Here is a 13,942-nt window from a genome sequence, read left to right as displayed (position 1 = left end):
GTAACACCTCTTGAGATTCAGTTTGTTAAATGTGTGTGAGTGAATGCATGAGTGAGTTACAAGCCAGTTCCATAAGAAGCTTTCAGGTGAAATGCAAGGGCTGGGTTGAAAGACAGTGGACCAGACCAGAATCACAATGGATGCGTACCAATTCCAACTTAACCACATGTACTTCAATTGCTTTAGCTTACTTTTCTTATTTCAAAATGCTTTAATAAATGACATTAGACAAAACAATATACAATGTGTTATAATGTTTATGTATAGATGTGTCGCAACACACACCAGCTTCAAAAGCATAAGAATGTAACTGAGCTAAGAGTGAGATCTCATTTGTGAAAATGAATTTTATGCAAAGAAATTACTGGAAGATTTAAAGAATGTACAGATTCTCTGTCAGAACAAAGTAATAACTGTTTATCTGCTAGCCATTTATTTTGTCGGTTTGTTTGTTTGCTCTTTGCCTCAGTCCACTTCCAATATAATAAAGTGACTAGTCTATCTTTAGGAACAGTCAAGACATTGTCAAGACAATCTGGATGTCATTACGCATGAGCTCATTAGTTCTGGTCACACAACAGACTGACACTGTGCCTAGCTACTGCGCCTTTTAAATTTATTTGATATGCTTTGGATAAAAAGAACATTCAATGACAAATAAATGAAAGGTCAAGTGTGTAGGGAGGAAGAGGATACATTACAACATCTCATTTAGCTAAGAGGGATTTTTGCGAGTGGTGTTAAACTGTCTCCTTTTCAGTTTTATAAACATTTATTCTGGAAGATAAAAAGAAACCCTTTTAGGGCCGGAACCGTACCTGCAGCACGGAGGCACTGAGACTCTGAAAAGCTATTAACCTGGGAAAGAGTAGAGACTTTCCATCGCAGACATTAAAGACAACTCTTCTCGCTCTGCCTCCTCCTTTATCAGGTCTCCAGTGAGCATTTTCGCCTTTCTCCCTCCCCTGACAAACAAGCATGATAAACTAGCACACAGCTAGTGAGAGCTTGTTTTTGTTCCCTTTGTAGCTGGCGTGGCAAGCGGGAAAACAAAAGCTCTGAAGAGAGCCATTACTCGCTCTCCGCTTCAGCTGCCATGCGGCAGGTAATAACAGAGCACAACACCGGGGGACTAGCAAACCCTCAAGGACTTCCTCAAGAACTGGCCTTCAAACCCCAAGAGACCCTGGCTCCTGTCTACATTCTCTCCCTCTGCTCTTTCATCTGCTGAATGAGAGGATGTATGAATGAGATCTTCCGTAACCTTTTAAAGTCAATTATTACTAACACCAAAAAAAAAAAAAAAAAAAAGCATGATACATTTAAATTCATAAATGTTCACACATAGCTCCCTGAAATAACTGGAAAAGTTCTGTTCAAGGACAGAATCAAAATTTTCAATTGATAATTATGAGTAGAATATTATAAGCTGAATTTATGAAAATTGATGAAGCATTTTTGATTTGACAAACAAAAAATAAAATGTTTCTGATACGAAGCTATCAATACCAGAGGTTCAAATTAATGCAAACCCTATAATGTAACTATAAAATAACAACAATTAAAAAAAAGGTGTAATTATATATGAAAAAGTAGGTAAATATTGGAGGTCCCAAAGTTGATGTGTTAATACTCCTTTAATAGGAATGATTTTTGAAGACCTGATTTTGTAATTCATTTAACACAATCTTAGTTTGTCTCTGTAACAGCCAAAAGTGTGTGCATGTGTGTGGGTCTGTTTTATTGATGAGAGAGTTTGTGTTGTGAGAAGATGAAGACCACAGGCTCCTGCTCTTTCATTTACTTCTACTTGTAAATTCTCATTTGTGTATGAATACAACCTCGTTAGCAGTGAGTGGCTTTATACAGTCACCGGAGCTAATAAACAAACTAATGGAATAGTATCAGTGAGTTTTATGTCTGTCCAATAGGAACTGTGCTGAGGAAGGTTTATTTGGGAAAGTCCTTAACTTTGAGCTGGAATTAACTTGAGAAATCCTACTTTGTAGAATACCCCTCAGATCTTAATTTGGCATCTGCGCCTCTCCCGCCTGTTCATTTCGTCTCACCAAAGCATTAAGGTTTGTGCTTTGATTTCTTGTTCTGAATTATTTGAGAACTTTGGAACATGCCTTAAGTAGGCAGGGCAAGTAAGGGGAACTCAGAAGAACTTGGACTGGAGTTTCGGGGCGGCTTCTGCTAGTGAAGACTGAAGCCGGACCCCCCTTGCAAAGCAAAGTCTGAGTCACTGATGGAAAAGGACGAGTTCGGGTGGTTGTGGGGTGTGAATTTCATCACGAGAAAGTGAGGGGAAAAGGAGTAGTTTAATATGTTGTGTAATGGTGAAGAGAAGGGGTCTGGGTCTGGTCCTTCTGCCAAATTTTATTTATTTCATAACTTAAAAAAAAAAACATCCTTAGTTGTAAATCTTAAGGAAAGCAAAGGGAAAACCTTTTTCTAAATGGGCAGTGTGTGTTGCTCTACTAGGGTACCATCTCTTGGAGATTTTCTGCTGCATCAAATACATGTTAAAATTCATGTTACTAAATTAATAATAAATCCAAACCAAATAATCTCATTTTCCACTCTCTTGTGTTTAACTAAACACACTGAACTTAAACAGGAAAGTCACACCCTGGAGGGGGCGCTAGTCCTTCACAGCAACACACATTCACTCACACACCTACGGACACTTTTGTGTCGCCAATCCACCTACCAATTTGTGTTTTCGTCGGCAGAAACCAGAGCACCCAGAGGAAACCCACGCAGACACGGGGAGAACAAACCAAACTCCTCACAGAGAGTCACCAGGAGCGGGACTTGAACCCACAACCTCCAGGTCCCTGGAGCTGTGACAGAGACACTACCTGCTGTGCCAACGTGTCGCCCACATAATAACATATATAATAATTATGGAAAGTAAATTGAAATTCAAATAAATATTTGACAAATAGGCAATTAAAAGTGTATATTTCTTATTCATTAAATAACAGAACCAAGTGAAACTATACGAATCACACCAGTGACAAAAATATTTAGCAGGTCTGAGCTGCAGCATTTTACTCTCTGCCTGCCTATCCCCTCTATCTCTTTCTCTACACACACACAGTGTAAGAGAGGTGCTAATATACAGCTGAGTGGTGTAAATGAGAGGCTACAGACTGTGCTAGCAAATAAGGGGATTTTAATTGGAGTTTGAGTGGTAGAGCCTTTAAAAGCTGAACTAATGTGAATGCCTGGAGACTCCCAGCGTAACTGGCAGAAACACCGACAGCAGCGAGGAGCAGACTTCACACACCGCAATCAATGCAGTGCCACTCACACCTCCCATGTGCTGTCGACGTGTGAGAACATGTGCCTGTGCTACGTCTACAGAGACGCATGTGAGAGTGTGTGCCTGCTTCGGGTGACAAAGACACACACAGACAGAGAGAGAGAGAGAGAGAGAGAGAGAGAAAGAGAGCTTATATGTAAGACAGCAAGAGGCAGTCAGTGTAAGAAAGGGATGAACAGGGATTTTTGTGTGTGTGTTTGTGTGTTTGTGCCTGACACATAGAGACCATCTCCTGTGTGATCTTTAAAGCATGAAATACTAAACGTGTACCTGCATGCAAATCTTCCTGTGTCAGTTTATTCCAAGAGCACACATAGTAGTAAATGTACTATCCTGCCTTACTCTCAGACACTATCAGTCTATTAGCAGAACCTAACTACACCATTCACACAAACCTCATTCCACTCAGCCAATCACCATGTTCCTAACAAACCTCAGATCTTCAAAAGGTTACTTGATCAACCCAGTAAAACCAAGTATCACAAACGACCAATTCTGGACACAGATCTGTGTAAAACAAGCTTGTCCACATTGGCCACACTAATCATCAAGGTATTTTTGACTCACTGGCTACAGCATAGACAGAGAAGCACATGCCTTTAGCTAAACGCTGATGTAGGCAGTGATTGGTCTGAGTGCTGAATGTAACTGTGCTGATGTTGCATTTGAAGCAGTGGATGGTTGATGGCTGTGAGTGCCATTCTTACCAAGGTCCAGGATGATGAGCTGTGCGCTGGCCTGGATGTTCCCAGCCTCGTTCTCTGCCATACACTGGTAAAAACCCTCGTCAGACATCACCAAGCCCAGTACTTGCAGGTTGTGCTGATCCTATGCCGTGGATCATAAAAAAAACAGATTTTTTTTTTTTTTTTTTTTTAACTGCATCAGTTCATCATTGTGCAACATTTACACTTATGTTCACAGCATTTAGCAGACACTCTTTAGGACACCAAGACACTCTATTTAGGAGTCTTGCTCAAGGATCTTTATCAGTCCTAATCAACTTTAGGTTTATCTTAATTTTTTGCATAGAACAATATATGAACATTTGCTGTCAGAAGAAACCTTTTTATCTTTATAATTCAGGAGAAATAAAAGTTATTGAAATCTAATATAGAAAATTAATTTTTAGTTTTTTCAGACTATTCCACTCTTAATGAAATGGTCACAATATTAAGAAAAGGTGGTATATTCCATTAATGGCATCAAAAAATAAAGATAAACATTTTGTCCTGACCGTGAAAATGAGCTGAAATAAGAAATATTTAAACAAATAGTTAAAGACAATTTAAATTATATTATTGTTAAAAAAAACTCTTAAAAAGAACTCTGTTCTCACCACTATTTTGAAGTAGTCACTGGGGATGACAGCATCTCCGTTCTTCACCCATTTCACTGTGGGTGCAGGGGAGCCAGTTACTTCACATTCAAATATTATATCCATGGCCTCATGTGCGTACATGCTTGATGGTTTCTTGAGGAACCGTGGAGGAACTGGAAAAGCCAAGAGAAACGAAGCTTAAACCAAACTGAAAAAACAAAACAAAAACAACCAAGATTGACTAGAAAGTAGTGATGGCAATAGAGAGGGGCATCCAAATTGCTTGCCTCATCAACCAAAGACAATGAATTGGCAACAATGTACAGAGGAGGGCTGACAATCTTTCATTCTTTACATATACAGCCAAGAATTCATTCTGGAGCAATAAAAGAAAAAATCAATAAGGTTTAGCTGCCTCCTACGCTCAGTCAGCTAGAAAGAAAAAAAAGAAAGAAACAAAGCCATGATAAGATGCATTCTCTAGCTTTGACAGCTTTCGAACTCCATGTCGCCAGCCAACAGCAGCGGTAATATAGTGAGTGTTGATTTAAAGCAGTGGAACTGAAAGCGATCCTGCTCTCCAGCATCGTAACTCTGGATCCCTGTGGCTCGGCCTGGACCACATTCCTGTGCTGAGCTTTGCCTCATTGCTGAAATATGCACTCGGAGGCCTTGAAGGGACTTTTGTCAATGAGCAAGCCAGAGTGCCAAAAAGTAAAGCATTATTTCGAAATAAGAGATGACACAATCTGATATTTGATCATGGTGGAACTGGCGGGGGTGTGGGTTTAAGGAGGTCACTGAAGAATTAAAGGACTGCCGCAGAGAAGACAGGGTGGCAAGCTACTCTTATACAAAGAGGTGTTTAAAGAGGATTAGGATAGGGATATAAATGAAATGGCTGCATTCCTCAACGTGCACTCACATGTGTTTTACTAGGCCGTATTTCTAAGTGTAACTGAAATTAAAAAGCATTAAAAATGGTAACGTATGGCTCCCAAGTGGTGCAGAGATCTAAGTATTTGCCCCAAAATCAGAAGATTGCTGGCTCAGTTCCCAGTGGTGCAGAGAGATGAAGAAAGCCTCGTTCTCTCTGAGAGGGCAGGATGACCTTTCTTCCCCCATCAGTCAGTACCATGCTAGCCAACCCTGGCATGACAGATCTGGGCAGTTGGCGCTCCTCTCCAAGTGTGTTCAACTGTCCGCTGGCAGCAATTCAAAAACTTCACATTTCCTAAGAAGTTTGTGCTTGTTTCACACTCCCAGCTTGAAAGTACGGTGTGACTGGTGAAGAATTAGCTAGCTAATGGGTGGAATTGGCATTGAAATAAGTTATATGGGTAAAAATAAAATTAGAAACCTGAAAATACTTTATTCTCCAATATGGTACTTGATTACAAGATGTACAGAAATGTATCAGAATTCTTGATGTAGGTGCATGGTACATGCATCATTCCAAATATGATGCCAATGAAAGGACAGAGGAATAAGGATAATTAGCTAACTAGAGCACATCCCGAATCATTTAATACAAGGCCTTAGACACTTGGATGGGGCGTGGGTCCATCACAGAGCAACACACATTTTTAAACAGCCAATCCATCAACAAACATGTGTTTTTGGACTGGGGGAGGATACCAGAGCCCAACCCCACCCTACCTTCAATTTTTTTGGCAAAGAACAAATGTGTTGCCCAACAGATCCAGTTGCTGTCTAACAGAGATGGCTGTTAAAACATCTCAGTAAAGCTCACAGTAAAAAGTTCTGGAAGTAGTATGTGGTGGGAAGTAAAAAAAAATTGACTACTGATGGTATAAGCTGTAATGACACACTGGTCCTTGACACTGTGTGGTAAATTCTGCTTGTCCATACCTGTAAACAAGAGGGTAAACATTTTCAATTATCAGGGCCCTCTGAAATACACCCTCTAATGTAGCAAATGCACCTCTCAAAATAGCAAAACTCCTTCATCTGCTATATTCCATTTAGAAACTACCTGCTATAAACTCAGACTTTGCTTTAAGCACTGCTGAAGTGTAAATAACACATACCAGCACTCTGCCCACAAAGACATGAAAGAAAGGGCCAACTCCATAATTTAGAGCTTATCCAAATCCTTATGCATAGCTACTTAGGCCTTCAAGGTCTCCTCCCCTCAGAAACCCCAGTGTCACTGCAAATAGGAGACCAGCAATGTAATCGTTACACAAAGTGGCTCAATTACAAAAATCTCTCAGAAGTAAGAAAATGTTGTCTCAGAAAAGTCTGCACATGCTCACAAATAATAATGTTAAAATTACAGAGCATGGTCTGAACTGGGAACTGTTCTCATTCACAAGTTATACTGGCTGTAATGCTTATATAAACAGGTTACTAAACTCTGTACAGTGAGACCAGAAGTGTAGAAGAGTTCAAACGCTGACTCAATCTTTCAGCACTCCACCCATAAATGTGTTTTTTTTTATAGCAGCTCTTAAAAAAGGTTAAAGAAAATCTACAGAAATTTTTGTTTTAAATTTGCATTTTAGATTTGAGGACAATTTAAATAGATTTACATACTGTAAAGCTCCAGTTAATAAATAATATATTTGTGGACAGAGTGCCACTAGGTTAATTATATTTACACAACATATTTTAAAATGAAGGGCCTGTGTCAAGTTAATCAATTAATGGTGAAATGGATTTCATTCAGTCATTCCATCAAAACCAGCTGATCCTAACACTAATTAAACAGCATCTTCTCAATCAAGAAGAGCTTTTCTAAACACAAACTTCTTCTTGCTGAGCCCCCTGCAGGCACACTGATGGGCTCTGATGTTCCTGTTTGGAGTGTTTTATGAGTATATCCCAGATCCCACAGCTCAACAAAGAGCATACCAGAGTATCTGTGGCTACATCAGCATAGTGCACATTTGTCTCAATTAATGAATGCAATCACAATGCCATTCAAGTCTACTTGCAATTACCATTTTGTCACATGTGTCTGTGTCCCAAACGTCTACTGTAGGCATATCTTTGCGCTTGAGAGAGGCAGAAAAGAAAATCTTCTTTCTGTCAGTCAGTACCCAAATCACATCTGCCATCTCTCATGGGGACCCAGCTTCCGCAGCACAGAGACAAACAGATCGAAACGTGCGTCAGTCTTTATAATAGAACGACTAAAAAAGGCCCTGGAAATATAAAAGTGTAGGAAAATATCATCAGAGGCATGTCCCCAGAGACCTCCATCCAACTATCCATGAAGAAACCAGTAGGAAGGGTCAGAAAAAAGTGAAAACATCACACCTCAAGTCAGGGAGGCGACAGACGAGGTGATCCACACATATATACACACAAAACTATGTGAGGAAAAAGTGAATCACTCTTTCACAGTTTTCTATTTCTGAGTCTGTCACGTAAAACTAAGAGTGTTGCCGCTGCTGCCACCGTTGCATCTGCGGCAGGTATAAAGAAAAAAGGCTGAATCACACAGTGTCCCTATTAAATTTTTATATTCTCAGCCCGGTCTAGCAATCAAACTTTTATTGTGTAAGTAGGCCTCCACTCAGAGACCTGAAGGACATGGATCAAAGCTAAACCCATTCCAATTCACAGTCTAAGGTAACAGACATGACACTGACTCACTGTCCCCATCTAAACCAGCCTAGCTGCAATCTTAGTGTGCACAGCACACGGTTAAACCAAACCTATTTCCAGCAACACTTGATTCTCACATAACATGTGCAACCTATGTTTATTTTAGAACTTACTTATGCTGTTAAACCTTTTGAAGCATGTGGATCCTCTAATGCTCTATAAAGATTAGCAAAACCATGAGAAGATCAAAAGAAATAAATAAGCAAAAGATAATTATGCTTTGATGTGTTATTTAACAGCAACATCCAAAGTACATGTACGTAAAAATTTACATATGCACTACATTACGTACATTTGACTGAATGTGCTTTTCATAATTCTAATGACATTATCTCTATGTGTAGATTAAGCATATGTGTAGGCATCAAAATTAGCTTTTTGGGTACCCCTTTAGAATAAGACTGCACTTATAAAGGTTTGAAATTGTTTAAAATATATTTATTAATGGCTATTAAATATGTTGTTTATGCATTAAAAGTCATTAATAATAATTTTTGCACCTAGATAGAAAGGGCAACAGTGACTTGCTGTTTACCAAATAGTGAACCCACATCCATCTACACTGTTAAACCTCAAATCTTGCCAGATACTGATCTTCCTTTGTCTTCCACCTCAGTCGTCAAAGTCTGTCAGCTTTATCACATATTTGTTAATACATTTACCCACCAAGTTTTATAAATTACCCCCAACAGAGTGTCTTTTTATACACTGATGATAATGTGGTGTACATTAACATGTGAAATGACTAAACTCAGGTCTTAGCTTATTCTTTATCTTGGCAATTTTTGTAAGCTATATGTCACTTTCAGTATTGGAGAGAAAAACAGGTCACTGTCGCCATTTCTATTTTTGTGTTACAAATGATTATCAATGACTTTTAAGCTGTTTACATTCTAATTAATAACCATGTCATAAAGAGGTTTATATGCCATTTTAAAACGTTTATAAATGTACTCTTATTTTAAAGAGGTACCGCTTTTTGTTTTTGTTGGTTTACATTGTTTTTCCACATCATTTACATCTAATTAAATTAAATGTTTTGACACTGCACACCTTTCCGGCAGGAAATTAAGCTACAATCTAAGATTAAGGAAAAGAACTACAGTCATATTTTGCTAATTAAGGACATTTCTTGTTTGAAAACCATAGGTTTGATTTAAGCTCCAAAACTTTCCTAAACTTTCCTAAATGTGAAAATATAGGACGAGCCAAAGATAGAGCTTTAATCAAGCCTCATCATTTAAACCAAATACACAAACAGCCTCAAAATTATGTCTAAGTGTGACCATACACAAACGCCATCGTCAAGTGTTGAGTTTAAAATCAAATCAAGACTACGTTTGTTTGTAGCGTGTATATGCTATATATTTATAGCATGGTAAATTTATTTTTAAAAAATCATATACATTAAAAAAACAATAAGTTTAAATTCCTACAAATAAGGCTTTCAAACATCACCTCAAACATTGTGTGTAGAACGTTCCATACTGCCCTGCTCTCACTCTGCAGTTCTGATTCATACACATTCTTTACCTGTTGCATCCTAAAACACATTCTGTACTTCAAACGTGTAACATATAACATATTTTTGGCCAAAGAAACAAAATATAAACATTCTTTTTGGCTGCACATTCTACACCCTCTTGAACTGCTTTGCATTTTACTCCCATCAATTTTCACACAGGCGTGGGCTTTGTGGACCATGGTGCTAAATTCTGTCAACACCACATGTGGGTGGCTCTAGCAAAGCATTTTCAAAACCATTTTTGAGAAAACTAAAGAATGAAGATTCCAGTAAGAAGAGGTATGTGTTTAAAATCGATTTAAAGTTGGAGCGGATCTGGGAGAACTCAAATGTGAAGGCTGACTTTGATTCAAACACAGAACAAATATTCAGAAGCTTTACTGACCAAATGTGTTTGCCAATACAAGGAATTGTCTTTGCTATTAAGCACCTTTTGGCAGAACGCCATTTTTTTTTCTTTTGGTAATAACTGTATTTCAGGAAAACAGAAATGAAAAAAACATGATCAAGAGTACACCAGTTGTGGACAGGTACATGTGCACTATGAATATGTGAATATAAATATTCAGCCTGTATCTAGAAGATATAAAGGTGAATAAGTTTCAGGAAGTGGCTCTGTGCCATAATGTGCACCATTAATGGGCAGATCCTCCATGCTAGTAAACATAGATGTTTCTGAAAGTTGGGCAGTGAAGTTGAAAAGACGCACACCTTGTACAGTGAGCTGTGCTTGGGTCTCGATGGTCTCGTTGCCATTGTCCGCCTGGCAGCTGTATGTTCCAGCATCACTCTCCGTCAAGTTCACAATCTGCAGGATGCCTCCACCAATCACAGCAAACCTCCCATCACTGAAAATAACAGCAAAGAACTTGTTAAGGAGTAGCAGGACATGTACACTACGTCAAACATTTAATGTAACCAGATGTACTACAAGTTTATTAGAAGCGACAAACTGTTATGTGACACTTTGGATAAGCCTTCAGCTTCAGCATCAACACTAATGAAGACTTCCCTACTGTGACAGATGACAGCCTGTTCTTCACAAAGCAATGAAACCATAAGCACTTTTTCTGCAAATACTTTCAACCATTGACAGAAACAAACTGCAACTCATTTCAACCTGACATCTGCAATATATATTTAACTGTTAATTATTTCAACAATGTCCATGTTTAATTCACACATTACCATTAAACTGTAAGGCAGTGTAGCAGAAGTTTTAAAACAACGTCAACTCCAAAAACAAGACTTAGTTAACTCTGAACCAGGCAAGTTTAAGGTAGTGACTGGGATTTTAAATGGTTAGCACTGTCTGTGTTTAAATATAAGCAGAGTATTTATGAAGAAGAATGTGAATATTACTGTTTTAACAAGTTGTTAGAACAATGTTCTTACTGAGGTTTCCTTTCACTTGTGATGAAATAGTTAAAAACCAAAAATTTAAAACAAGCTGTAATAGTTTCCTATCTGGGAAAGTAGAAAGCAAACACTAATCAAAGATGTATTCCTCAGTGTGAATACAGGATATCATCGCTATCCAATAAAAAAGAAAAATATTATGTTCAAAAATAGTAACTTTACAGAAGCTTCTTAAATTTCAATGGACGAAAATGTAACAAGATATTATTCCAAGTCATTCTGGAGCATTCCTATTCATCCCACATCAATGAAGTGATTCATAATTCATCATAAAATGTTCATTCAATGCGAAGGACAGCCACTGTGTTCAAATGGTGTAATAAACTAAAATTCCCCCAAAAATAAAGATACATGTTTATCATTGGACAGCGAAGGCATAACATAATTTTTAGGTTACTCTGTCCTCTCCCAAAGCTAACCTCCTTATAAATTTGTGCTTAGATTCTATGCACGAAAACAAATTCCTCCCCACAGACTACTGCTGGCCTGCAGAGCAAGAATTTAAGGTTCCACCTGAGCAGCAGTGCATATGTATAATAAAGGAGGGAGGGAGAGAAAGATAGAAATCAATAGGTAAACACCAGTGCAAAGCAGAGACAGTGTATGGGGCCTGTGGGAACCTGATGGATTCAGAGTCTCAAATCCAATCTTCTTCCAATCTTCTCTGCTCACTATAGACTATGCAGAGGAGGATTCATCTTAGCGTCTTAGGGACATTCTTATTGACTTGCAGAGTCTCTCACTTAATCGGCAATACAAACCTATCTGCAATCTATTTGCAAATCTACTGATGCACTTCTTCTTTGAAAGTTAACGCTGCCATCATTACCATTTTTATCTTCATTAATAAATGCAGTTAAACAGGCTCATTTCCAGCCCTGTAATTCAGTCAATAAACATCATGCCTCCACTTAAGCTTGGAGGCCTAAAGGTGCCCTGGACTGAAGCAGAACATGGACACTGGAGACTACAGTTTCAGAAGTACCTGTGTATAATTTGACAGACACAAGGCAATACACACTGTAAGCAGTGATGTGTATGTAGTTAAATTACTCCCAGTGGAAACTGTGGTAAATGATTTGAGATAAATTGACAGGTCCATGAAACATATCGCTAAAAGCTTTGTTTCATTTATAAATTATGAGGTTAAGGGACACAGGAAAGTGTGCAATCTAACAGGTATAATATGCACAATAGACATGCTGTTGAGTGGTATGCTAAACATTTTGGCAATTAAGCTGAAAGTGTTGCTGGAGTAAGTAACTTGCTTCATTAAATAAGATTGCCTTTCCACCCACATACACAATGTAACAGTTATACAACATCAACACCTTATATAGTCAGAGTGCGACAAAGCACACCCATGGACTCATGTACCCTAAAACAAGGCAAGAGAGCAGAGCAAGCATAAATGTGCTGAGGAACTCCCAACAGAGCGCACGGGGGTAGAGACAGGTGACCGATGCTTAATTAAAAAGAAATTAAAGAGGTAGAACAGTCAGTGCATACAAAAAGCCATGGTTAATTGCCTTTTAGAGTTGCAGAGCTATTTCAGTGGACAGTGGGGTATGATGTCTAATGGTGAGGGAGAGCCTTCTGAAGAAGAAAAAGGATGACAGAATAAAAGACTCTTTTCATGACCTTCATGAAATTCTCCTCTGTGAACCTGCCTGGAGCGAGAGAGAGAGAAAGACAGAGAGAGACAGACAGACAGAAGGAAGCTCATTTATACCAGGATATTTTGTGTCTCATTTGTGTGTGACATTATCCCCATAAATACACAGGTGTAAATGTGTATATGACACATTGAATAAAAACCACTCCCAATACAGCTCTAACACCCACTCAATTCAATCAAAACCCTGCTCAATAAAATTATAACCCCACCCTGTACAAACAAATCCTGCCTAATACAACCACAATACCACAGAATACAACTAAATATGACTAAGAGTACAACCGAAAACCCCACTCTTTAGATTACATCATTCCTGACTGAGAAGAGACTAATCATGAAAAGCCCACATAGAAATACCACAACCAGCCAAAACAAGGCCTCGTTGTTCCTACACTCTGTCCACTTTATCAGCTCCACTGTCCACAGGAGCACTTTGTAATTCTACCATTACAGACTACAGTCCAGCTGTTGCTCTGCATAATTAGTCCACTTTCTCTCTGCTCTTTAATAATCAGGACCACCACGGAGCAGGTTTGATTTGAGTGGTGGATCATTCTCAGCGCTGTAGTGACACTGACGTAGTGGCTGTGTGTTAGTGTGTGCTGTACTGGTACGAGTTGATCAGATACAGCTGTGCTGCTGGGGGATTTAAACCCCTAGGTGTCACTGCTAGGCTGAGAATAGCCCACCAACAAAAATTTCCAGCCAAAACCAGCAAAAGATGAGCTACTGTCTCTGACTTTACATCTACAGGCTCAATGAGGTAGGTGCGTCTAACAGAGTGCACAGTGAGCGGACACAGGCTTTAAAAACTCCAGCAGCACAGCTGTGTCTGATCCACTTGTACCAGCGTAACACACACTTACACACCACCACCACGTCTGTGTCACTGCAGTGTTGAGAATGATCCACCACCCAAATCATAACTGCTCTGTGGTGGTCCTGTGGGGTTCCTAACAGAATGAAAGAGTGCAGAGTAACAGATGAACTGCTCTCTGTAACTGTAAAACTATAATGTGCATCTCTATG

General features: G+C 38.9%; 1 protein-coding gene across 2 annotated transcripts in view; it reads right to left on the bottom strand.

Annotated features, from left to right (window-relative positions):
- The window catches only part of neo1b (neogenin 1b), a 126,398-nt gene that overhangs the window by 36,282 nt on the left and 76,174 nt on the right, over window positions 1–13,942 (bottom strand). For both annotated transcript variants that reach the window (XM_066668164.1, XM_066668165.1), the window contains exons 5-7: window positions 10,528–10,664; window positions 4,674–4,828; window positions 4,042–4,162 (exon numbers count right to left, since the gene is read on the bottom strand). In XM_066668164.1, the coding sequence (XP_066524261.1) occupies window positions 4,042–4,162; window positions 4,674–4,828; window positions 10,528–10,664 (413 nt within the window). The remainder of the gene's footprint in view (window positions 1–4,041; window positions 4,163–4,673; window positions 4,829–10,527; window positions 10,665–13,942) is intronic.

The sequence above is a fragment of the Hoplias malabaricus genome, chromosome 4, assembly GCF_029633855.1.
Source record: "Hoplias malabaricus isolate fHopMal1 chromosome 4, fHopMal1.hap1, whole genome shotgun sequence".
Classification (NCBI taxonomy): Eukaryota; Metazoa; Chordata; class Actinopteri; order Characiformes; family Erythrinidae; genus Hoplias; species Hoplias malabaricus.
The sequence above is the reverse complement of the archived record's forward strand: the minus strand, read 5'-3'. Positions and strand labels throughout refer to the sequence as shown.